Below are 27,037 nucleotides of genomic sequence, written 5' to 3'. Positions count from 1 at the left end.
CTACAAGCAATGGAGGAAGCATGTGGTGATATAGCTGCTGAAGTATATCAAGACTAGACTCGTCATGCCAGCCGATACTTACCCCGCTGCTTGGTCAGGGAGAACATTTTGTGATGTTGATGAGGTCCTGTGGCCAGACAGAAACAAAAGGCAGGATGCAGAAGGCTTATTTTCTTTTTTCTATTGTTTGTTCTATATGAAGAACACTTTACAAATCCAACCGTGTTTGCTGAGATGTATACAGTATTTCAGAATAAAAAAAACATTCTTTTCTTGTATTTGTGTGTTTTTCTATTTGAGTATGAAAACATAACAGTTTACAACAGGCTACTGTACGTACAGTATGTAGTGTAACACCGAAAATGCAAAAGGCCCGCTAATATTATCGTAGTAGTGTTTTCCACTCATAGTGTTCTCCATCAAGCACATTATTGTTCAACTAGTTCTTAGAAATAACTATTCATTTCATGGTGTGTGTCATTTGAAGACAAAATTTCATTTTGACAAGACAACATTGTTTTGAATTCAGTGTTTGCTTTTGCAAGATATTTGTGGAGTTTTGGGTTTTGTGTGTGAGTTTTTGTGTTTAGAGGTTTAAGAAAATGAGCCATGCTTTCAGAAACCATGTGTACGTAATTGAGAAATACTGTATCATAAATTTCTCCCTATGTATTCCATACTCTGGCTTTACACAAAAATATTGAGAAAACCACATTTATACACTATTCATTTACTGATCCAATATGTGTCTAATTTTATATTTTGCATATTTGTGTAATATATCAACATTACATATCTGTAACTAAAGGAAAACAAGCAAATTTAAAAGGGTCTTCACCGTTATACCTATTATATATACAATGAATAAATCACCAAAATTATGGGAAATAGAGTTATTTTCATTTTTTGGCTGCCGGGCCAGTGAAAATATACAAGGGGCCAGTAAAACTGATCTACTGGGCAAGTGGGGAAAAATACATTGGATACTGCATGTCTGCATGACTGCAAGTGTGTAGCACAAAAAAACTTTCTTGCATAGTTCATGCTGCTGTGTACCAGCCTGCGTCGTGTAAGTGTTATTGTAAATTTGGTAATTGCCTGGAAATAGAGGAGGAAATGCTATATGTTAAATACAGAAATAACTGCAGTTCAAATGCTGACAGCAGCAACAACTTCCTATAAGATTACTGGTATTTCACTTCTGATTAAATCAAGAATTAGTACCAATAAAAAATGGTTACCTCCACCTCTGTACCCATCGCTACATATGAGGAGCCTTGTTTTCTCCAGTTGTGGTCTGTGGTGAGACTGTCAGCAAATATGCAAAGCTAAAGGGAAGCTTATATAGATTGTTTTGATTTGCCATTATATTTCTGAATGTTTTGTTCAAGACGGTTGTTGAATTTTTGTATTATGCAGTTTTGTTGCCATCAGCCACTGTTAATTCTTGTCCTGTGAAGTTAGCGTTTATGTTTGTGTGTCATGTAATGTATAGTAAATGGTCCAGACTCCTCCGCTGGGCACCAGCTGCTCTGACATGGTGCTCTGTTGAGGTCACTGTCTTGTGATCGAAAGGGCTATGTGACACTTCATCTCATTGCAGCAGGCCTCTCAGTAGTGTGTGAAAGTGGGTGTGCTTGAGTGTGTGTGTGTGTGTGTGTGTGTGCGTGCGCGTGTGTGTGTGTGAACCCAGATCTTTTGACGGAAAATTCCAGAGTCATGGAAGCTAGTGCAAAGCAGACCGAACACCCTGAGGCTGCTAAGGTACACACTCTCAGTCACAGCACATTTACTGTACCTTGGCTGGAGCTAAAGCTGGAAACTCAACCTTTGTACAGCGTATCAGTTACCATTACCTCTGGTCTATGTCTGTTAGAATGACAAAGTTGTCAATTCTTACCGCACATCTTGAGCAATTTCCTTAACCGTTTGTCATCCAGTCTCTATGGTAAGAGAAACCGACTGACCAATATGTAAAATTCTGAAATGTCTGCAGTGTCGGTTAACTCTTAACTGCCCCGACTGTGCCATTGTGCCTGTCTTGTCATGGAGAAATCTCCTTGGCACGCAAGGTTTTATATTCAGATGATCACCAAGCTTCTGTACAATAGTGATTTTTATCCCACTTCCCCAATTTTCAGCTCATTTGCACGGAGAAGGATTCACTGTCAACATGAGCATATTGCGTACGTGTAGATGTGTGTATACGTTTGAGTGTGGGAGTGTGTGTGATCCAGATGTCCTGTTGTAACCCTCCAGAAGATGCAGAGGGGAGCTATTACATCAACAAAACTGGACGACCGCCAGTGCCAAGAATAGATTCCTTGAGCTTAAAATACCACATAGACACACATTGCAAACAGACAGATACATACATGGCTAGAGTGATTTTTAATAATACTTTGTAGTCAAGTGCCTCAAAGACAAGCCTTTTCTGCTGAATTTAAATATAGAGAAACTTATGGAATAGATTACTATCTATGAATTAATAACTCATCCACAAAAACGGCATCGTTGAATCATCAAATTAAACGTGTAAGACATCAACTTTGGTGAACTGATCAGTCTTTGTAAATGTTACATGAAGGGGAAAACATGAACTCTGACGATACATATTTTCCACAATTACAAGTACAATGTCCTTGAAGGGAAGCTACACACAAAGACACAAACATACACGCACTGATCTGGTTTAATGCCACCGTTAGATGTTGTTCTGTGCTCTCTCAGGAGCCCCCTCTTCGCTCTCCCTCACTTCCCTTTCCTGTCTGCAACAGGAAGTCAACCTTGTCAGGCTTCAGATAGCCTCATCTTCTTCATGTCTGTTCTCAGGAAAAGGGGAGCTTGGGATGGCGCACAACAACAGAAATCGACAGATGAGGTGTTTGCTCTGTGTGTGTGTGTGTGTGTGTGTGTGTGTGTGTGTGTTTGTGGAAAAAAAATGAAGAGCATGCGTCCTGCATTAACAGACACACACACAAACACACTCGGACTGCACTCGCTCATCTATTTTTGGCAGAAGCCGTGTTTTTGGGCAGCCCCATTAGCTTCGCTTGATTAAGTCATTAAAGGCTTCCACCCATTCCTAAGTGGCAGAGCAAAGCTCCTGTCACACATCATCATCGTCCACACTGCTGGACCCATTGTTGAGGGCTCAGTAGTTATGCAAGAGTTGTGCTCGCAGTCGAAGGTCATAGCTTAGGTCATGCTACCCAAACAAGCTGGAATCCAGAGAAAGCACTGTGTTTGACAACACAGAGTGTGTTTGACAACACAGTTTGGCTATTCATCATCTTAAGTGCCAGTATCTCCGCATAGCATCTTTTTTCCTGCTAGTCTCTCAGCTGGTGGCAGATGATTGTGTTTATTATTTATTTTTATGTGTTTGTTAATGGATGGGCTGTGCCAGGTCATGTTAGATTGAGTCTGTCTGACTCATACCCTCTCCCCTTAGCTGTTTTGCTGCTTATTTTCTCGGCATTTTGCTCTTCTATGATTATCGTGTCATCACAGCAATATTGCAAGGGCACTGGGACCGTGCCCTGGAATTGTTGCCTGTAATTTAAGTGTCGGCTAAAAACCATGAAATGCGAACGTATTGTCTGTGTTTTGAACGCTCAAGAGCTGGTAAACACATCGCCATGGTTTAACACGACTTCTTTCTTGTTTTTGTCTCCTCACACTCCTTCACCCCCCCATCCCTTGCTCCTCCTTTCTTTCTGTCTTCCCCTCCTTCCCTCACTGTTTCCTCCTTAATCTCGCCCTCTCTCTTCACCACTTCACCCACTCTTTCCTTCTTTCATCATTCACCCTCATCTCTCCTTCCATCCCTTTCTCGTCTCTCGCTCTTCAGGTGGCTATAAAAATAGTGGATAAGACCCAGCTGGACGATGAGAACCTGAAAAAGATCTTCAGAGAGGTGCAAATCATGAAGTTGCTGAAGCACCCCCACATCATCCGCCTCTTCCAGGTACACACTCACACTCACCCACAGAGCCGATAACGCACTCAGATCTTACACCTGACACCCATGGCCCAATAGATAGAGGACAAATGAAATATGTGTTTTTTTTCAGCAGGATCTTTTTATTTATTTATTTTTTTTGAGTTACTGTACCAAGCTGTTGATGATGATGATAGGCACTGGTTGGTATCAAATTAAAATGTACATCATTTCAATTTTTATTCAGGGAAATTTGACTCTTTTTCATGGTTGTACATCTCTGTTCTAGTTCTCAGTCTTGTTTGTAAGAATCTCACTCTGGTGAGACTTAGAGGTAGAAGTTGAGGAAAGAGAGTGTTTCCTGTTTGCTTTCCTCACCCAGATTTCTCCAGCTGTACGGGGACTGTAACACAAAACCAGCTTTTCCAATATCTTGTCTGCAGTTTAAACATATTCTTTTAACTTTGCCACTTAATTTTAATCACAAAATGCTACAGTTTGAACACTTAATGTTGAAATTCTCAAACACACATACTGTACATTGAACACTACACTGAACAAATACCAGTTTTTTTTCCTCTGTTTAAATCTTTCAGTTTGTATGGCAAACAGTGCTTACTCATGCTGTTGTGTAACAGATCAACCACCCATCACTGAATATTGGCCTGTCAGAGGGTCTGTAGCTCCTGGTGATTTTCATTTGTTTGTGTCTTTAGGTGATGGAGACAGAGAGGATGATCTACCTGGTTACAGAATACGCTAGCGGTGGAGAGATATTCGGTAAGGGAGTTGCCCACTGTTACCTTGTTGTAGATTGTCTTTGTCATTGCCTCTGCTTTTCAATTTGGGTTTATATTTTCTTTTGAGTTTTCACTGGTGTCCAAATACACAAATTGTGCAAAATAAAGAAGAATACAAGTAAAAGTGTTAAAGTAATACTCAATCTAATTTGATTTGAGGGTTTTACTTTTGTGTTTGTCCACAATAACTTGTGTCTCTGCACAGTCTGTTCATTATTGTATTATAGCACAAAATGAATCAATTGACTCTCCTTCATCATTAATGTAGTGATTTGTGAGGTCAAACTAGAAGGCTTCACTTACTGTGTATTCACATAGTCAGTCTCATGGGAAGAACAGTGAGGGCTTTCTGTTTAGTACACTCTGATGTTCATGTACACAGCAGAAACACTGCACTTAAGTACCATAAATCTTTTTTTCTTTTTCTTTAATCTTTTTTTTGGCATTTTTTTATTGGACAGAGGATTTTGAAGTGGCAGACAAGAACCACTTGGCTACCAGGGTGCTCCAAGTACCATAAATCTTTAAACTGTGTGTGTGTGTGTGTGTGTGTGTGTGTGTGTGTCTCCAGACCACCTGGTTGCTCATGGGCGTATGGCGGAAAAGGATGCCAGGAAGAAGTTCAAGCAGATTGTGGCAGCAGTCCATTTCTGTCACTGCCGCAACATCGTCCACAGAGACTTGAAGGCTGAGAATCTGCTGCTGGACCACAACCTGAACATCAAAATCGCAGGTGTGTGTTTGTACTTAAGAATGTAGGGATGAGTAACTTTTTAGTGGTTTTGGGCTGTCTTGGTGTGAGTGGGTGTAGGCAAGTGTCAACATGTGCTTCGGGAGCTTTTTGCCGGGCTGATTGAATTCACTCTATCAAGGAAAGTGATGAGACTGAATAAACCTCTGCTCTCCATCTCCTGTCAGACTTTGGCTTCAGTAACCTGTTTTCTCGAGGCCAGCTGTTGAAGACATGGTGTGGCAGCCCTCCCTACGCAGCACCAGAACTATTTGAGGGCAAGGAGTATGACGGACCCAAAGTAGATATATGGGTAAGTAGACGTTTAGGAAGGCGTCAGGCCTTGTGAGAGTGAGATGACGTTTTGTTAACTTTGGAGGTAAACTTTCCAGCAAGATTTTTTCTTCTTTGGGCATCTACTGTCTAACCTCTATCGTGAAGATGGATTAATTAATTAGTCAAAATAATAGTTTGTTTAAATATACATGCAATAATAAGCGTGTCACTGCTTTTCAGGCTAAATTGTGACATTCGATATTTCATAGTTTGTTTCTTGTTGTCTTTTCTCTGTACAGAGCTTAGGTGTGGTGTTATACGTGTTGGTGTGTGGTGCCCTACCTTTTGACGGCAGTACTCTACAGAATTTGCGGGCACGTGTCTTAAGTGGCAAGTTCCGCATCCCCTTCTTCATGTCCACAGGTAGGTCAACTTTTATCCCCTCTATCCGACAAACTTTCTTCTATAGAGTACAGGCCAATATGTCTCTAGCTGTGTTTCCATCCAAGAGCCAAAAAAACAATGCAAAATGATTTTCCACCCAAAATGAATCTCCTTCTAATCAAGTACTTAACACTGTAGGGTTGATAAGTGGCTGTGGTCAAGGAAAAGTATCAAAACATTCATATAAACCATAGAAAATGGTAAATTCGAAGGCAGAAGATAGACAGTGGAGATTTTTCTGCGGATGTTTATGCTATACATTAAAACACATTATGATTTGAATCCATTGTAACCAACACTGTTCTGAGTGTCTCACGTGAGAATGTGTGTCTGTGCGTTATTGCAGACTGTGAGTATCTGATCCGACACATGTTGGTGCTGGAGCCCAGCAGACGGTTGACCATGGAGCAGATCTGTAAGAACAAGTGGATGAGACAAGGAGACCCAGACCCAGACTTCGACAGGGTGAGACCTCTAGATCATTTTCAGTAGACATCTGGACTCAAGGCAGGGTTGCGTAACGAACATTTACCTGAAGCAAAAGAATCTTTGACCTGCCTTATTTTCAAAATAGTTTTTGAGTAATTGTATTTCTCTTGTGATTATCGTCTGTTTTTGCTACAATTAGTATAAATTGATGCTCTTGACTTGCCTCAGTGTGTGTCGTCACAAAGATGAACCAACTGTGCTCAAAGATGGCCTGCTACTGTCCAGCCTCTTAAACTGTTTTTAATAGTCATCTCAGTTCTTAAAATGTAGTAGGTGCTCCAAACTGGTTCATCTAGTTTGCACTTGCTGCTGCCATGACAATTTGTCTTCAACACCAAATCTCTTCTCCCCATCTCTCCTCCCTTGCGTTCTTTTCCTCTACCTGAATCAGTTGATAGCAGAGTGTGAGCAGGTTAAGACCGAGAGAGAGACGGAGCTCATCAACGAACAGGTGCTGATAGCCATGTCTGAGATGGGTCTGGACCGAGAGCGCACGCTTCAGGTATGACACCAATAGGCTGCGTTAAGACCAAGACTGGTCTTCGGTAAACAACAGAATGGTACAATGCTACATGGTAAACAAGGTTCTTCATCCCATGGGCATCTTTGGTGTGATCACCTGCTTACTTGATTGGCCCATGTGGTGCATTGTCAGATGACGTAATGTTGCATTCTGGCAAAAGTTGAGCCTGGTTCAACTTTTTTGCTGGATGACCGCTGCATTTTTTTTTGCTGAGCCCTACATGGCCCCCACCCCCTGCAGCATGAACACACTGCCCCCGTTAAAATGAACGGCAGAACTGCCGTTTTTCACGCATTGCCAGATTTGGTCTGAACGCCTTTTTCTTCTCTAGTCCCTACAAACAGATGCATACGATCACTACAGTGCCATCTATAGTCTGCTGGCTGACCGCCTCAAGAAACACAAGACCTTGCGTGTTGCTCCACCAACACCACGCTCCATTAGCTATCCCCTTAACGCTGTACAGGTAAATTTGACATGTGTTGATTTATATTTTGATGATATTTTGGAGATTTTGGGCTATTCTTTGCTAAGTTTTAATAGCTATAACTAGGTTTCTAGAGACCCCAAAGTTTACTCATTGATCATGTGTGTCTGTATATACTAAGAATTTATTATATGTATAAACTGATTCTTTGTAGAAGGTCTTCAGAACCTTTGGACTGACTGATTTTTATTCAATCTCCTCTTTTTGCATCAAAGAAAAATGTTTTTTAATACCTTTTGATTTTGAATGATCTTATTGAAGACAGCAAAGTTTCACATGACTGTTTTCATCAGTGTCACCTACAGTAGTCATCATGTCAGTCCACTGAATAGAGTTGATTGGCTTTAACCCACATCTGCCAATCCCACTGCTCTAAGAAGATTGTTAGAAAATTAGTGCAATCCTCACATGACCCGTGCATGTGTGTGTGTGTGTGTATGTGCAGACGGATCCGCAGGGTAATCCAGTTAGCATGACCGTTCCCCATGTCCAGCTCATCAACCCTGAGAACCAGATTGTTGAGGTGAGTCGAAGATTATGCCAGTCTTCTGGTCATGGAGTTGCCTCACAGACTGCAGATAGGTCTTTGCCCTTCATTAGCGATGAAATCCCCAAATCCCAAACATGGTCCACTTCTAATTGACCTGGCTGGCAAAAATTGTTCTATACAGGATACTCTTAACTTAGAAAGGAATTGTTGCAACAATTCTCTGTGGCATAAAAGTCAAAATGACAGCATCTGGTTTTAAAGCCATATTATTGACATAGATGTGCATGTGTGTCGTCACTGGCTGTCTGTCCAATATTTACTACAGTTTACTACCGTCCATATAGCCTGGGATCAGTCTCAAAGACAATAATCAGACACACAGTCACACATCCATGCACACATACTCAAACATAACACGCAGAGTCTCAAAGCTGACTCACAAATGCTGTGAAACACAAGAATGCGTCAGATCACTGCATTGCAGCAGGGATTTTAATAGAAAAGCAGAAGTTTGAAGCATGTATATTAGAATTGACAAGTGTATATATTCTTTTTTTTTTTTGATGCATTGCCACATAAGCATGCAAAGGATCACACGGGCTCCCAAAGGGCATCAGTAATGACCAAATATATGTTATTTATCGTCTAGCCGGATGGCAGCATGGCACTGGACAGTGATGAAGGTGAGGAGCCATCTCCTGAGGCCATGGCTCGCTACCTTTCAATGAGGCGGCACACTGTGGGGGTACCAGACCAAAGGTAACACACAGGCCCACATTCCTTCAATATACAATTAATGTGTCTGTTATTTGCTACAGTATCATGAGTAGTATTTTTTTTTTCTGTAACTGTCAGCTGAGCAGTCTGTAATATAACACGACAGCTATTTCTTATGTCTTGTATGTACAAATAAATTGCCTTAGTACTTTCTCAAAAGCATAATTTTAGAGTCTTCATGCTGTTAACTATCCTTCCCTTGCACTTCTATTTACCGTGTATGTTTTGTTCTTGATTTGGTACATGTAAATGCCAGCTCTTGTTTATAAAGACCCAAATAAGCCCTTAGCAGGATGCAAACTCATGCAAACAACATATCAGACAACAAGTCTGCATCTTTTGGCAGATCCAGTTTTTCTTTCTTCTGTGGTAAAGATCAGTCTGATTTGTGTCTCCTACTTATTCACTGTATTCAGTCATATTATTGGATGTTTGGGTAGAAGATGGCTTCACAATTGCATTTATCTAAGGCAGCTGCCAAAAAAATTGTAGAAGCTGTGTTTCTGCCAACTCCTCAGTACTGATGGCTGTCCTAAAGTGATCAAATGTAATAGCTGGTAACTTTTTATAACCTTTATAAATTAATCAGTGGGCTATCAAAAATAGGAAGTGTTTATTGGTGTGTAAATTAATACAGGGATAGTGGAGAGTGTGTTAATAAAGGTGCATTTGAATAATCCATCACAAATAAACATGAACAAGTATATGAACTAGTTTCTGCTGTACTGACAGCACATAAAATTAGCCACTGACTCCTTCTTGTCTTTCTTTTCTCCTCCAACCTCAGGACAGAGATGCAGGAGGACCTCCAGAAACTGCCACCAGGTTTCCCTCGAGGCGCAGTGCCCCAGCCCCCCTTCCCCCCACTGGCCCCCACTATGGGCCAAATGCACACCCTCATGCCCACACAGAGCCTGCAGCCCACACAGCAGCTGGAATACAAGGTACTGTCAGTTAGATTTGGTGTTAGGTCTTTCAGTTGGCATTAGAAGACCAGAAACCTTCAGTGTCTGACTGTTTGTAGTTGTTGGGACTAAATATTAACTTTATTGAAATTCCCTTCCAAACTGACTCCCTGTGTCTGCTGATCCTTCAGGAGCAGTCGTTGCTGCAGCCACCAACTCTGCAGCTACTCAACGGCATGGGGCCTCTGGGTCGAAGAGCTTCCGATGGGGGGGCTAACATTCAGCTACACGCTCAGCTCCTCAAGAGGCCCCGGGGGCCCTCACCACTCGTTGCCAGTCCGGTGAGTATAGACGTTAACCTCAGGATCTGGATTTTTGAATGAATGCAATTTGTATTTTCTCCCTCTATGTAAACTGCAGGAGTCTTGACCAGTAAACTCTTTGCCTCTCTTAGCACCCTATCCCTGCTGTAGCTCCGGTGGATGAGGAGGGTTCAGACGGAGAACCAGACCAAGAGGCAGTACAGAGGTAACCCACGGTGACGGTTTTGAGCGATGGGTATATACTATACAGAAGTGCTGTCTAGACTGGATACTCTGGAAGATCCGTAGCCTGTGACAACAGGTCAGCAGGTTCTGTATGAATGTTGAGTTAAGGACGAGGCTAGTTTAAACATTTGTAATTTTCTCTTTTATGATTTGTTGCATTTGCCTTTGCAATTATTCTTTGTTGATCCCACATTATTAAAATAATAACTATGATTCTGAATACAGATCTGCATCCCCACCTTCTATGTAAACAAACCCTTTACAGGCCCAAAATGCACCAGGCCAGTAACAGGAAGTACATACTGTCATTTCTTGCACTAAAAGCTTAGCCAGCAAATGTCAAATCCAGGAAAAACAAAAAACCCAAAACATTGGATTGACACAGAAAATATGTACTGGAAGTTTATAGACATGTTTACAAAAGAAATAAGAGCTCTGACATGGAAGGATGAGGGTAAGGACAGGTGCAGGTTTGTTGTTGGATTCACAAGTCCAGGTAAGGGTTTCCCAGCTGGTCCTCTTCAGACAGCACCTTCTGTAGACTTCGCTGGTGTCCTGGGTTGCTGGGAGTGAGTGCCTTTAGGCTGCTCTGCTTTTTCCCACGGGAGGTGGCCACTCTGCTGTGGTGCTTACCCCATCTCTCCTCCTTTCTCCATCGTGCAAGTGCCTTCTTCCGCAGTTCCAAACTGAATCTGCTACCAAATCCCGCCCTCCTGTCTCTCAAACTCTTTGGCCAAGAGCTTCTTTATCTTTCTCATTTCAGTCAGTGCCAAAATATTCTCCCGACTTTCTCACTCTTTCTCACACAGCTTTGCTAACTCTGAAGCTTGCAAAACCAATGATTTTTAAAAAAAATGGCAACCAGTCCAATTCTTAAATTGGAAGCTGGGGGGCTGTGGTATTCCCATAAGCTATAACATCCATCTATGGTGTAATTTTATTTTTTGTTTTTCTGATTGGCTAAGATGATATGAATGATGGCACCCATTGGCAGAGGTGGGAAGGGGCGGGCCTTCCCCCCCGTCTCCATTAGCCAATGAGGACAGAGAGCTGACCAGCGCTGCTTCCTGTCTCCCACCCTCACCCCCGTCCTCCCCCCTCCCTGCGGCCCAGGTACCTGGCGAACCGCTCCAAGCGGCACACGACGCACGCGCTCATGAGCACATCGCATGGCGAGCCCGCGGCAGAGTCACAGCGGCCCCAGGGCCCCCGCCAGAGGGGGGGCTGGGCCCCCGACATACACACCCGGTGAGGGGACACGCCCGCTCCGAGCTGTATATGCACAAACACGCACAAACACACATACTCACGCATTAAATGAGGGGCATATTACGCCTAACTCTGTCTTTTATCTCTCACACACACGCACACATGGCTGATCACACACATTGCTGATGATGTGCTCGCACCTGGCGGAGGTTTTTGCTTCTTCCATAGAGCAAATATATTTTTGTCAATGTTGGTGTTGGAGGTGGAGGGTGTGGCACATGACAGATATATCTCCACATCATCAGTAAACCACCATTCAAAATAACAGTTTCTTCCTCACAAACCTGAAAAGAGGAGGCATGTGGCAGGTTAACTGTGTTTGTGTGAGCAACCTCTCAAAGCTAAATCATTACCTTTGTGTATTTTCTCTCCAACAGCAGTCATATTTTGGTGTTTTGGTGTTGTTAATGTGGTAATTCTAGCTGTTTTCCCCCCCAATAAGTATCATCTTCCTCAAACTCAGTTTATAAAGTCTTTTGAGATACTGGGTCCATTTATTCTTCTTTGTGAATTTTTGTATTAACATGCAGCGGTAGACAGAACCTGTTGTCTCAAATGGGTCTTGAGACATATAAATCTGTGCTTGAAGGCAATATCTCTTGAGCTACAATTAATGGGTGAAACTTTGTTGAACTAGAAGCTATATATTTGTTCACGGGGTAATTTTTGGCAAGCCCACAGTGTGATCTACTGGGCTATTTTTTGAAAAGAACATTTTATTTCTTGATGAAAATAACAGCTGCATCATCCAGTCCAATTTCCATTCTGTCCAGTAAATTAGTTCTATGTGAAACATGCCAACACTTATGTGCTCTTTGCTATGAAAAGTAGTTTATCTCTTGCTCACTTCACAGAGAAACATCTGTCATCAATGGTAAGTTAAGGAACTTAACTTGTAGAAAATCCTCAAGAAGCATTCTTGTAATGTCACGTATTGGCAGTGTTGCCCTTAGACCATTCACAATGGTATGTATACAATGTCATTTACGTTACACTGATGATCAACTGTAAGATTTCTTTTCCTGAAACTTTGTGTCTCATTGACTTCAGTTGTTATGTGAGGATGTTGAGGATGTGTGAAGAGTTTAAAAATAAATTTAGTCACTGCGCAACTTTCAAAATATTAGGACCAGCATCTTCTCAACAGTGAGTTAAAACCAATTTTGCACAGTTCCTCTCTAACCTGTCTCCTCCTCTGTCATGATTGACAAGATGAATGAAATCATTTTAAAAAAAAACAGCTTTTACCTGTTTATTAGTTGTGTCAGTGTCGAGGTCCTGATGTTTTCTACACATTTAACGTATCACTGTCAGATACTTTGTTTTAACCAGCAATATTTTGTGTGAAGGTTTGAAGAGCTCATGCTTCTAATGCATCTGTTTCTGTCTCTCATCTGTCTGTATGACTGAATGGTGTGTATGTGTGTGGATTTGTGTACACACGTGTTTGTGTCTGCTCCTTGTGGTCCCTTCCTCAGATCCAGTTATAAAGACTGTAACACCCTTCATCTCCCCATGGAGCGCTTCTCACCTGTCAGACGATTCTCTGACGGCGCCGCCACCATCCAAGCCTTCAAGGCTCATCTAGAGAACAGCAGCCTCATTAAGCAACTCAAGCAGGTACGTCAATACCCTAATATCAAGGGAAAATATGAATAATGTAGTTGTATAAACAGCTACTTTGTTGAGGATAAATACTTCAATTCATTACGTAAATCACCAGAGAAAAACTGGCTGAAGAAAGAATGATATTTCATTCTCGCTGAAAACAAATAAATTGGTGTTCATCCGTGATATGGGTTCTTTTTGTTTTCCATAAATCTGATATATACATTACATATTACCCAATCCCTGTTTTTGATGACTGCATATGTTTAGATTAGTAATTTGAGAGAGAAGTCTAGACTATTGGTCAGTAATATAATGTAGATGAGCAACATAAACCAAGAAATCATCTGTTCTTTTCTATGAGATGTTAATATTATAACAGAAGGGTCCATAGGAGAAAATAAGGCTCTGTGGAAGGTTGATAAGATTATCGATCAATACCAAACTCCACAATTACTTCACCAGGTGCAGAGATTTCAGAGATTCCAGCCTGGTATTTACTCTGCTTTGCCTACCCCCCACCCCCCTCGCCCTCGATAGCTAGGTGCTTGCAAACAGTGATGCAACACATTTGGCTCTCAAAGCAAAAAAAAAAAGTGTAGAAATTGTGATACATTGCAGCTAGTCTGATGCAATTCCAGCTCACTTGGGAATAGAAACCAAGATCCCTGGCACTGCAAATCTGTGCTTTACGAGCTGAGGCAAAGTCCGTGATGCAGCAATGTAATAGCAGTCACTTACCAGATGTGTACCACAGTGAAAAGCTCCCCCGTTGGCTGACTGTTGCATTTTGCCTCCTCAAGCAAGCTCTCCCGCCTGGTCTTGGCTTCAGTGCAAAACTTTTTCTTTTTTTTTTTTTCAGTTGAGATGTGTGTGGGTATTACTGCAGTACTGGCCATGTAAGACTTTACAAAATCATATTAACTTTGCCATGTGTTTCCAACTATGCTACTGTTCCTTTTTTTTATTTTTAGTCAGTTTAGCTAATTTCTAGTTGCAGTGTTTTAAAAAAAAGGAAAGGAGTACTATGTCGTCCTGAGGAAGCAGAATGCCATTCCTCATCTCTACCTAGCTGCGGTTCAGATCAGATCTTCAGGAGCTTCTGATGTGCTAGGTTAGGGGATAAGGTCTTATCCTGTGAACAGCATGTTCAGACAGGGTTTAAAAAAGTGATAGGTGAAAGCAGTTAACAGCATCACAGGGGAGAAGCTTACAAATTGTGAGCAGCAATGCTGCAAGAGACACCTTTAGACTTTACTGGGGCAAAGGTTGGACTAGAAATAGAACATTATTAGAGTAGTGACAAGGGAAGGTGTAAAATAAAGAAATGTTGTGGTTAAACCAAAGTTTTCTAAACTACACAGACAACAGAACGGGTGGGACAGGGAAATAGCCCTGCTCAATAGAGATAGAAAGTGAATTTAATTCATGGTTGACAACTGTGAAATGTCTCCTTATGAAGTAGAGCTGTAACGGTTAGTTGAATCATCAATTAGTCAATCATCAGAAAATTAATTGACAGCTATTTTGATAGTTGGTGAAACATTTCAGTCATTTTTTTAAGCAAAAATCAAGTAAAGCAAAAAGTGTTTGATTGTCTCAACTTCTTAAATGTAAAGATTTGCTGTTTTTCCTTTTCATACATGGAAGTTAATGGAATATTTTAACATTTTAGACTTAGTCAGACAAAACAAGCAATTTGAAGACATCACTGGCCCTCTGAGAAATTGTGAATACAATTTTTTCACTATTATCAGCATTTCATAGATTAAACGATTAATTGACTAATTGAGAAAATGATCAGCAGATCAATCAATAATAAAAATAATCATTAGTTGCAGCCCTATTATGAAGTGCTAAGTTGAACTACACAATATATAATCAGTATCTATCACAGTATCTGGAGTAGTCAACGTAAAAGGAAAAACATATATGAGATATTTTAAAATCATATTATTATTATTATTATTATTATATACAATTTAAAAAGTGTTGGCGAGTGTTTGGAAAACTACTAGAAATATAGGGACACAAGGTGGGACAAATGTCTCTCATCAAAATTAACATGGATGAAACTAGATGGCGAACCCTGTTTTAACTCATTCACTCCAGATTTCACTAATCCTCAACTTTTTTCTTCTTCTTCTTTTGTTTATTTACTGTTAGTAATCAAGTGACGTCAAAGGTGTAAAGCAGATGAACCGATTTGAGCAATGTGGCTATTAAACACTAACACAATTACTGTAATCTTGACGCAGGTGAAGTCAAATGTGGTCTTTGACCTGAGAAAACCTCAAACTGCTTCTTGAGACATCACATCATTTTCAGCGACACTGCAGTGAGACCAGTCGGTAGGCGTAGATAGGGGGGGAAGGATAATCATCATGTTTGCAATGGGTGCTTCATTTTAGACATGCACTGACGCGCTGGGATTACCATTACTCTCAAGTGTTGGGATTACCAGTACTCTCAAGTGTTAAGAGGGTTAATATGGGCAAAGGAGAGGATAACACACACATGACCTTCAGCCTGTGAAAGTGTAGCGGCGCAGAAGAACGTAGGAGTACACAAGTGCAGGGATGATTACATGGCCTCAGAGAACATGCTGTAGCTGCTCATATAAGCTGGTGCTCTCATGGTTTTGGACTCTGAGCAAAGTGCTTAAAGACATGTGTGAGTGTTGTCTCTGAACACTAAACATCATGAACTAACTACACAAATGAGAATTTGCCTTAAAACTGCTGAGATATGATGGTTGGTGCTGACATTTGCTGCAGTTGTAGTTGCTAGCAAGATGGTGATTTCTTACAGATAAGCAATAACACACACTACATAATGCCTCATTATTTTCTCAGTAACCATACAAGTCGATTTGTTCATCAGCTATCACGAATGAGCTAAGAAAAACAAAATTGCAGCCATTATCAAGAATACGCCGTTTTTAACATCCACTACTTCTTTTTAAGTAATTAAAATGACTTCTCTCTGTGTGTAAATTTAATATTTGCGGGTCCATGTCTGTGTTTTTCAATAGGAGTGTGAGCAGCTCCAGAAAATGTATGCTGCCCAGCAGGATGAGCGACTCCTGGAGCACACCCAGCAACAGCATATCCTCTACCAGCAAGAGCAACAAATCCTCCACCAGCAAATCCAGGTACGAACACACAGCTATCATAAAGATGTCATTAAAAGATATAACCACAATTTCCATCTATCCACTATGTCACCAGTGATGTTTAGAACAGTTTAGAACCTTTCATGCAAAATAGGCAGAACTTGAAACAGTAAAACATTGTCTATTGCATGTCTGACCGTTCTGGGAGAGGGATCTCTTCCATTTTTTCCTTCGTCAAGGTTTTTTTTTAGGGAGGTTTTCCTTGTTTGAATCGAGGGTCCAAGGATAGAGGATATTGTATTCCTGTACAGACTGTAAAGCCCCTGAGGAAAATTGGTGATATTGGGATATACAAATGAAATTGACTTGAATCGTACTTGTATTACCTTATGATCTATTGTTAGTTTTAAAACATTCGTGTTATATTGCATCATGAAGGCTTATAGCAACTCATAATATCATCTGTTACTGTTTGCTGAGGAGACTCAGCCTGTCGTATTACTGCAGAGTGACATGGCTACTGTGTGTATTAACAAGTAAACAGTGTTTTTTCCATTAACCTCACGATAGATGAGAATGACACCTGTAGCCATGGTAACTATACACAACAAAGATGGCAACAGCTGTAGTCAGAAAAATGCAAAACAAAGATGAGACTAAAATGTAGTTATTGTTGACTAAAACTAACAAAAACCAAAAGAGTAAAATTTGACTAAAACTAACACACGTGTTCATCTGAAGACTAAAAGGAAATAAAAATCAGGTGTCAAAATGAACACTCTCTTGGACACTTAACAGCTTATCAGCACTTAAATCACCTCATGCAGTCATAATCACATTAACAGCTTTAAGTCAAATTATATTTTCTCTTTACCTGCAGGGTCTGTCTTTAGGCCATGGAGAGAGCCAGCCCAGTCACCTAACCCACCAGCTCCAGAGGTGAACACACACACACACACACACACACACACACACACACACACACACACACGTATTACTCATCAGCTATTGAACGGTGAACAATGAACTTGATACTGTGGTGCAGTGCTATCGACTGAAGTGTTACATCATTGTCGTATCTCTTCTCTTCTCCTCTCCTCTCCTACTCTGTCCTGTCCTCCCTCAGGTTGCGTATCCAGCCCTCCAGCCCTCCGCCAACACATCCCAGCAACCATCTCTTCAGACAGCCCAATCAGAGCCCTCCGCCTGGCTCTGCAGGCATAATGCAAGGGCATGGTTAGTAATACAGTTGTGAGAGTGTTTGAATGCCTATTACCTTGTAACTGGTGTAGGTGCTTTGAACTCGGGTTTTGAAGGATACATACACCAGTCAGTCATTCACTGATCATAATTGACTAGCCAACATTATGAAGATGTGGTCGGTTATTTGTTCTTTGAAATGGATATGAGGCATCAGAATTGCTGGAAGTGCAATTTGCTTTTCATCAGTGTTTTGACAACGTTTGACTCTTAATTTCTCGCTGGCTTTTGTCATCTCTATACAAACACTGACATCTGACATGCATTCATCTTTGACATTATGTTATGAATAATCTACTAGAAGGCATAGTTTATGCTGACTCAATGAAAATATTTTTTGCGCAACCAGGGACAGCAGGTGAGTAAACACATCAGTTATCGAGAACACAATGACTTGTAATTACCAGAGATTATAAAATCAATCTGATTTTATTTACAGATTGTAACTATACAGTTAGTTTGGGTGTTAGTCAGGTCAAAGACAATGAGTTGAAAAAGTAATAGTGATATATGTTGCAAGCATGCTTAAATAAACAGGACAGAAACCAGAAAAACTTGGGAATGAGCAGTTTATGAATCACTGATGGCACAACTTCCTCAGAAAACTTAATTGTTTCCTCGCTGTCATTGGCTGAGGGATTTCCGTGGATCAAAGAGAACTCGGATGATGATTTCATCTTAACGTTGGTTAAAGGTTTTGCTCACATGATCCTTCTCCCCTCCTGTCAGGTCCGTCATCAGTGCAGTACCAGCACGGTGCTCCATCACTATACCAGGGCCAGAGCGGCAGCCCACCTCCCACAGGCCTGCCTCGAATGTCTCTACCACCCAATCAGCAGGCAGCGTCTGCCCGCCCCACTGTCCCATTGGCACCAGGTGTACCTCAACAACAGCAGGTGACTGCAATGGCATTTTATTTTTGTCTTTAGGGATGGTTACATGTATGACAGGCAGGTTAATTAAACATGCTGTTAACACAATCACTTTTATAAATGCTCATAAACATGAATGGAAACTAATGTCGCCTGTTTTATTCAGGTGACCATTCAGGTGCAGGAAGTGGAGCTGGGAGGTGGGGCACAGAGACCGGGCAGCTTTTTGTCCACGCCATGTGGACACAGAGTCCTCGGGAAGCAGCTGAGCGCAGACAACGCCGAGACGCACAGGTGACCCCACCCGTCCTGTCACCGCATCCCCTGATGGTTGCCAAATCCTCCCCATAAAACCAATGGACTATTTCTGTGTCTTGTTTAACTTTTAGTTTTATTTCTTTCTGTGACCTCACCGTTCTGAATGGACACCTTTTATGCTATTTGTTGTATTTTCACACATCTCACTGTAAATGTTTGTCACTGTTTTTATTTGTGGTTTTCAATCCTGCCATGTCCACTGATTTCACAAAAATTGTATTTTGAAACTTCAGACTTTAATACTGTTGCTCAGGCCAGATATTTTACATTTGATAGTACAGACCATGACAACATTAATAGTTACCACTGACAACAAAATTAATGAAAATCCCTCATCGACTTGGCTGAGATGACATCATCAACATATTCTCCACCTCATTGCTTTTGGGTGAGTGGTTGGATGTAAATGTTTTGGAAGTATGTTTACAGGTCCCAACAGTTGGACTACTTCTGACATCACTACACCCCTGTAACCAGGACTACCTTCACTGAGAGAACGGTTAACATTGTTCACACATACGCTTAAAGAAAATTTGGCCTTTTGAAAATCTTAACTTCTCTCAGTGAATACTTGAACCTGTGTTTGTTTTTGGTAGGCTGTCTGTGTGCAGTGATTTCATGCAGGCCTGCTGTAGATTGTTTTAAGCTAGCTGATATATTGTCACTGTGAAGAGGATTGGGAGAATGTTCATGTTTGACGACACCTTGCTAATGATCTTCTGCATTCCTTCCTTCTGTTCAGTCGCAGCCTTGGCCGCTTCACATCAGGCTATGACCAGGCCCAGTTCAATCCCCACCTCTTCTCCGGCGACGCCGCCTCCCGGGGCGCCTCCGGAGTGGTTGGCTCCTACAGCCCCTACCTGCAGGGAGCCTCCCTCAAAGTTCCCGGCCTGGAAGGTTACCAGAGCGGGGCGGTGGGGACCAGCAGCTATGGCACCCCCTCTACACTACAACAGGCCTTGCTTTCCCCCACTCCTTTGGACTACCGCCCCCCACAACAGCACGTCACCCCCACCCTGCAGGGCCTCCTGTCCCCCCGCCACTCTTTAACAGGCCACGCTGACCCCAGGCTGCCGCCACAGGACCTGGCTGCCTTGCTGAAAAGGCAGAGCCCCCGGCCAGGCCCAGCGCCCCCCACACCACCCAGTGGTGCGCCCCAAGAGTATGGAGAGATGCTGCTTCTCCGCCAGCTAAGCCAGGGTGAGAGCTTAGAACCACCGGCACCGCAGGTTGCCTCAGGAGGCCAACACTACCACCACCTCCTCCAGATCCGACCCCCGGAGGTGCAACCACAACAGCACCCGGCCCAGGCGCCGTGCCCCAGCTTGCCTCACTCAGAGAGCATGGAGGAGGATGAGGTGCCGGCCGGCTACCACCACACACATGAGGGCCTGCTGGCCAAAGCAGGGGAAGGTCATGAGCTCCTGGGGCCTCCCCGAGGAGGCACCCCACCCTACAGCTCCCCAACACACAGGCATGGCTACATAAGGAATCCTCCCGCAACTAGAGGTAAGGCCTGCCTACCGTGCAGTAGATACAGAACTTTATGTAAGACTTTGTATTAAGATTAGTATCAGTACATACATTTACCAAATCTTTTCTGTCAGACTCTGAGCATGTGGAGTGCAGACCCCCGGGACAGGCGATGGAGGTGCCTGATCATAATGGTGTGGGCTATTCGCGAGGTCCCCAGGGTGACACCTACAGGTCCAGAGGACAGCTACAGCGCCACCACACCATCCAGACCGCTGATGATGCCTATGTGAGTGAAAGTCCTCTGCTGGTTCATACAGTCCACACTGATCACACTTTGTCACGAGGAGACGTAGGAAAACCCACAGCATCATAAATTGCTAATTTAGCTGGACTGTTTTAAAATTATATCTTAAGCGTGAAACCTTGCAAAATGTTTGGCAGGAACAATCATATATTAAGTGTAAGTGTATATTGGATAGTATTTTGCTTGCCTGTGCAGTGCTGGATAGAGCCCATGCAGCAGGATGATTGCCAAAGGAAGCAAGCGAATGTTTTTATGACTGAATGAACCTAGAAGTCTTATTCATTAAAATGTTTTTTTTGGGGACATTGGCTCAAAGAATACCCAGTCATCCAAACAAAATTCTGACTCATAGTCAGCTAAAAGCTGTTCATTGAGTATCATTAGGTTTTGTCTGGGTCTAAAATTGTTCACTCTCTCTCCAGGACCAGGCAGATCCCATGTCTGGGATGAGCCTGTTGGCCGGTAAGGCGCTAAGCTCCGCTCGCATGTCAGACATTCTCAGCCAGACGTCACTGACAGGAAGCCAGCAGCTGCACCAGCGGGAAGAGTCAGGTCAGTAGGAGACAGTCATCTAAAATGTTTTATCAAGTTTTTTTTTTTTTGTCCATACAAGTAAAAAAAAAAGTATGTGTTTCTCATACAGTGTGTGATGTTGAAGGGGAGCTCCATGCGGCAGCCTGCTACCCCTCCTCCTGCACCAGTGACATGCTCCTCAGCTATAAGCCCCCTGACCTGCAGTACAGCATGGAGCAGGCTGGGGTCTAGCACAGGTATACAAGCAGCAAAGGGTTGGTAGTAAGTGGTTATCTTAACTTTTTATACTCGGTCAAGTTAAACTAAACCATTTTTATCCATCTCATATGTCCAAAAAGTGATATTTTTGCTTTGGTAAAACAAACACATACTGCACATATAAAATTGCATATTCAAAAATGTTCCTCAGCTTTAAGGCCAGTGTTTGGCCTCAAGCTGTAATATTCTCTTTAATCCCAAATGAACGGGAACGCTGCCAAAGCCTGTCAGCCAGGTTCCTTTCGGTCCCACCTCAACCTATAAATTACTTTGTAAAAATAATTTTTATAGAGTTTATGTGATGATCATTGAGTAAGTGCTTTTGATCTTTCTTTTATGGTTCATTCAACATTAATTACCTGGCTTTCTTTGCTTTTGCTGTGCATATTATCTGTTTATGTTCCTTACAGATTTCTTTATGTGGGGAAAGTGATACAGTGCCTATAAAAAAAGTATTACCCTTCTCGGATTTTTGTATGTTTTTGTTTGAATCCCAGTGGATGCAATTAGGCCTTTTGACAATGATCAACTGTCAAAGTGAAAACGGATTCATTTACCTCAAGTATAAATATAACGCACAAAAAAAATGGATCGCCCCCTCAAGTCAGTATTCAGTTGAGGTACTTCTGGCAACAACTGCAGCCTGTGCGTCTGTGTGGATCGGTCTGTATGAGCTTTGCACAACTGGACACACATTTTTTTTGCCCTGCACTGCTCAAGCTCCTTTAAGTTTCTCAGGGGGGCTCTGAGTTTACAGCGATTTACAAGTCCTGCCACATACTCTGGGTGATTGAGAGCTGGACTCTGACGCAACATTAACATTGTTGTTTTTAAGCCACTCCTGTGAAGCATCAGCTATATAATGCTTAGGAATTTTTTTGTATTCTTCCCCTGGCTGATATGTTTCACTTTCAACTAGTAGTGGATTTGTTGTTTAATGTTTTTTGTCTTGGTGATGTCATTTCTGACAAGGAAGTGACTAATCAGCAGTTGGACCTTCTAGATACAGGTGTATTTTAAGCTAAAATAACCTGTAACTCTGATTGCATAATCTGCAGGGCAAAAACTTAAAATATTTTCTTATAATTATTGTTAAAAATAGTTGGTTCAGTCGATTCTATATGATCAAGTATCAGCTTCGCACTATTACACCGGGGACGGCAGTGAAAATCTTGGTCCTAAAAGGTTAAACATGCAATTTTTGCACCAGCACAAGTTGACAAACACGATAAACTGACTTATTATTGTCGGTTCATTTTTTTTTTATTCTAAGATTATTTATCAAAAATCAAATGTTTTAATTGGAGAGTAAAGGCAAGATGATAATTGTATTTTGTTTTCATCCCTCCTTCTGCCTTGTGTTGCAGGAGGCGGTGTATCCTGTGTACAGCGGTCCATATCAGCCATCCTGAGTTGTGTTGACTTGAGTTGAGCAGCATCACGCCAAACCACCGTCGTCTGCCCAAGCGGGGGTGCTCTACGTCCATCTGTCTGTCTCCATCGGTCCCTGGGAGGGCAGTCTGCGCGCGATAGAGGGGGAGTGTGGGTGGGTGTAGACATTAGAGTGGTGGGGGTCACAGGTGGGGCCTCGGGGTTCAAAGGTCAAAGTGCCAGCATTTTCCTGCACAGACATCCAGCATTCATTGCTGCGGGCTGTCTCTTCTTTTCACCTCCCATTGTGGGTAGATCGGGGTTCCCGCTCCTCCCTCTTTCAACTCGGCCCATCCCCTCAACCCCCTCCCCTCCCCCCCCCCTCCTCCCCCCAACACCTCCTCCCCTGCAAACCTGGCCCATCCACTTCCCACGCCCACCTGCTGCCCTGACCTAAACCTCCCCTTTCACCCTGTGTCTTCTTATTAAAAGTTTGCATACTTCATTATGTGCCTCATTGGCCAACGGAACGATACAGTCATACACGCAAGAACATGGAGTCCAACAACACAAAGAAACATACACACTGCTGCCACAAACCCAAAGTATTCACATTAGGTGCGAGTGTGTGTGTGTGCGTGCGTGCGTGTGTGCGTGTGTGTGTGCGCATGACTGAGAAGAAGGGGTGAGCAGAGGTTCAGTCCGCTCCTCCTCTATTACCCCTCCTGCTGTTCCGCAGCAGATCATTCCGGAGCGGGCTGTAATCTCAGCAGCGACGGCCCCTTTTTCGGCCGGGTGGCGGGCGTTTTGGGTCAGGATCCAACTGGGCAACTAAACCGCTCTCTCCAAAGATGGAGCTCAGTGACATCGCACAGGACAAACCAGCTCTCTCATTGTTTCTTTTTTTTTTTTTTTTGTTATATTTCTTGTTCTGGCATTCATTTTATTTTTTATTTTCTTTTTAAAATTCATTTTTATGGCTAATGTCCATTTAGGCATTACAGTCAATATTGTTACTCTTATTGTTATTACTGTTTTCTGTAAAAGATGGTTTATTATAATGAATATTATTATTATTATTATTATTATTAAAGGAAAAACAATTCTGTGTTGCAAGGAAGACAACATTGTTTATTTGATTACATAAGTAATTCTGCACTTTCGGTTCAAGCTATCCTCTCTGTCTGTTTCCACCCCTCCTCTCCTCTCTCGTCTCATCGCTCTCTGTCATGCTGTTACCCTGCTTTTTGACTCCACCCTCCCCCACCCCAACCCCCCCAACCCTACCTTTCCCCGCCTTATGTTACCCCTTTTTTCCCTCCATCCTTCTTCCTCCTCTCCCATGTCAGTGACAGTGTATTGCATTGTGGGTAGTTTTACCAGACATTTGCTCCTTTCCTTGTACAGTGATGCCATGTATAGAACGCTATTGCAATTTCTGTATCAAATCTTTTCTTTTTGTTACTTTTTTTTTTTGTTTTGTTTTTAGATGTTGTTGGGGAGGCTTTTTTATATTGGTATTGTTTATCATTTGTATTTTTGGATGTCTTCAAAATGTTTTCTTTTTTTTTGTTTTGTTTTATGAATCTTGAGATTTCTAGCCAAAAGAGGACAGAGATAAGAGAGACAGGGCTCTTTCTGTGTCGTAAAAAGATTGTTCTTATTTGTTTTAATATTATTATATCGAGACACTTGAATAAGAGGAGAGTAATTATTTTGTGTTGCTTTTTAAAGTATCATTTCAATCGTTGATGTTGTTGTGACTGTCATTCTTGTTGATGTTGGGCCTGTTTCTGTTTATGGGGTAGTGTGGCAGGCTATACAGGGTCAGGCTTTGGGCTTTGTCTGGGTTGGTTCGGGTGCTACAGAGACTTGACACTCTTTAAAAAAAAAAAAAAACAACAAAAAAAACAACAACGACAAAAAAAACAAGGGAATAACTTGTAAAATAGCTGACATATCATCCAAAACACAAGTGTGGAGACCGCCAAACCCACTTCTCTTTCTCTCTCTGTCTGCCCTACCTATCTGCTGTGATCCTCCCACCATCCTTTTTACTACATCAGCTTCTGATCGGATGACGCCTTACGGACATGGCCCCTCCTCCCAAGCTAACCTTGTTACTATGGCAACCAAGGAGGATACTTATCACCACAGCTACTATAACACACACACCCCTTAACCTCCTCACCCCCTTTATTTTCCCTGCCTTTAACTTCTCTCATTTCCGTCTTACTTTGGTTTCCCCCCCCCCCCCCTTAGCTTGGAAGGGATGATCCGAGGAGGTGATGGCTGCGTTTCATGGACAGTTAATGGATCCTGTCGTCGTTGGATACACCTGGAGTCACCTCCACACCATAAAAGGGAAACATTTCAGGAGGTGACCATAGGAATGAAGTGTTAAAATTGGACTTCTACAGTAGAGGAATACAAGCTTTCAGTCAGAGCAGGGCAGGGTGTGCCCACCTTAAACATGCCTACCAAGGTCTGTACATGGCGCCCTAAGCTGGGTGGGGCTTAAGCACAGCCAGATGGAGGCTACAGCACACTGGGGACCACAGCAGAGGATTGAAAAGATACAGGAGCCCTTAACACCCCCTGTCTCCTTTTTTTTTATTATTATTATTATTATTTATCCTCCCTTATGAAATCCCCCCTGGATACTGAGTCTATATTGGGATAGCCAGAGACTGTGGTGCAAAGAATAGAGCTCCAGGTCCTCTTGTATGTTTCTACTGGCCAGATTTCAAAAATACCTGGCTGCATGGTTGACTTATTGTTTGCTATATACATCTGAGAGCTGTTGATGGTGTCATTGCAGCGCCCGTGCTTTCCATTCGCAACCATGTCACTTCCTGTTTACCGCTATTCACTCTGAAAAGCAGATGGTGTGCGTACAGGAGTAAGCAGCGAAGTGGGTGTTCTCAATTCATTCCTCTTTCAGATCTGTCCTCCTGTTTTCTCTCATTGTTTGCACCAAGCCAAAACTGAGATCTGCGAGAGAGAAAGAAAGAGAGAGTGGAGCACCCGTCGTGTAGCGGAAAGAAAAACAACTGGAATGGAAGACATTGCACTTCTCTTGTTCCATGGCAGGATAGAAACTCTAAAATTAAGACTGGAGGCTCCACCTCTAATAACGTGACATATGAGAACGGTTGTTTCAGAGGTGTGTGTGTGTGTGTGTGTGTGTTGGGGAGGAGGGGGGGAGCAGTGGCACACAGGAAGGGATAGCCGGAGTGAATGGAAAGCACTGCAGATGATTCAGATATAACAGGGAGGAGAGAGCTGCTTCACACACATCTGCCTGATCAGACTGACCCGTCTCCCTCCTTTAACCTCCTCCAATCCCTTCCTCCTGACTTTTCTCTCCATCCCAGCCTCTCCCTTCTTAGCAAGCCAGCTCTCTGCTCCACTCCTGTTTCTTAGGTTCTCTTTTTTTTTTTTTTTTCCTATCGGTTCATTTTTGTCATTTGTTTTTATGTTCATTTCTGTTGAGTACAAAAATACTAAAGTGCAACAACAATGAATAAAAAGAATATCAACCAAACTGAGATGAATAAATAAATATATATATAAATAAAGAAATAATTTAAAAAGTCATGACATGTGTGTCTTTGTGCAGCGCTAACTCTTTAATTACAACAGATGGACGCTTTTTTTTTTTTTTTTTTTAGTGGTGTCATTACTGGGGACCTAAAAGAGGAATGTGCTGTTGCTGTGGGTGTTCAAGTGACAAAGGATCAAATGTGGAAAAAAAAAAACCTTGGTTATATAAAGTGACTTTGTGGGAAAATTTTGCAATGCATTTTTTTCCTCAGACTTCAATGGCCATACCAGTGCATGAGCAGAGCTTGTTTCTAGCATTTTAGATACAGTTTCTCCACCTTCCAGATAGCCATTTGCTGAAGTTCAAGTCATACCATTTAAAAAAAAAAAAAAAACAATTTTCTGAATGTAATCCATCATGCATAACATGTCTGCTTTAACTGGTTTCAAAGTTTAGAGAACTATTAATCTGCAGAGTGGAAAATAGTTTAGTCACCTAGTAAATCAGACGGGTTCCAGCAGATGACATAAAAGACAAACTGCCACAACAGCAACAACACTAACACATAAACTAACATACTGTATTTCAAGAGGACATTATGAAGCTCACACATCTGCCCTGGGCACCAATTAAAAACTTAATGCAATGGATCAATTGCTAAATAAAAGGTCAGTCATAAGTGAGGCACCTGAA

At 42.2% G+C, this 27,037-nt stretch overlaps 1 protein-coding gene across 4 annotated transcripts in view; it reads left to right on the top strand.

The window, feature by feature from the left end:
* sik3 (SIK family kinase 3) overlaps positions 1-24,717 on the top strand; it is a 38,490-nt gene extending 13,773 nt beyond the window's left edge. Inside the window, exons 2-26 of one of the 4 annotated variants that reach the window (XM_044353259.1) lie at positions 3,854-3,970; positions 4,660-4,723; positions 5,315-5,476; positions 5,662-5,786; positions 6,049-6,172; positions 6,540-6,658; positions 7,074-7,184; positions 7,537-7,671; positions 8,138-8,215; positions 8,832-8,941; positions 9,747-9,903; positions 10,056-10,205; positions 10,319-10,392; positions 11,526-11,660; positions 13,160-13,301; positions 16,324-16,443; positions 17,285-17,343; positions 17,531-17,640; positions 18,394-18,560; positions 18,703-18,830; positions 19,597-20,363; positions 20,462-20,616; positions 21,057-21,186; positions 21,278-21,404; positions 22,794-24,717. In XM_044353259.1, coding sequence (XP_044209194.1) covers positions 3,854-3,970; positions 4,660-4,723; positions 5,315-5,476; positions 5,662-5,786; positions 6,049-6,172; positions 6,540-6,658; positions 7,074-7,184; positions 7,537-7,671; positions 8,138-8,215; positions 8,832-8,941; positions 9,747-9,903; positions 10,056-10,205; positions 10,319-10,392; positions 11,526-11,660; positions 13,160-13,301; positions 16,324-16,443; positions 17,285-17,343; positions 17,531-17,640; positions 18,394-18,560; positions 18,703-18,830; positions 19,597-20,363; positions 20,462-20,616; positions 21,057-21,186; positions 21,278-21,399 — 3,561 coding nt within the window. In that variant the 3' untranslated portion in view covers positions 21,400-21,404; positions 22,794-24,717. Of the gene's footprint in view, positions 1-3,853; positions 3,971-4,659; positions 4,724-5,314; positions 5,477-5,661; positions 5,787-6,048; positions 6,173-6,539; positions 6,659-7,073; positions 7,185-7,536; positions 7,672-8,137; positions 8,216-8,831; positions 8,942-9,746; positions 9,904-10,055; positions 10,206-10,318; positions 10,393-11,525; positions 11,661-13,159; positions 13,302-16,323; positions 16,444-17,284; positions 17,344-17,530; positions 17,641-18,393; positions 18,561-18,702; positions 18,831-19,596; positions 20,364-20,461; positions 20,617-21,056; positions 21,187-21,277; positions 21,430-22,793 lie in introns of all 4 variants that reach the window. The other 3 variants (XM_044353261.1, XM_044353260.1, XM_044353263.1) reach the window with 3 other exon arrangements.
* The last annotated feature ends 2,320 nt before the right edge of the window (positions 24,718-27,037 follow it).

The sequence above is a fragment of the Thunnus albacares genome, chromosome 6, assembly GCF_914725855.1.
Source record: "Thunnus albacares chromosome 6, fThuAlb1.1, whole genome shotgun sequence".
NCBI lineage: Eukaryota > Metazoa > Chordata > Actinopteri > Scombriformes > Scombridae > Thunnus > Thunnus albacares.
This window is presented reverse-complemented; position numbering and strand designations above follow the sequence as displayed.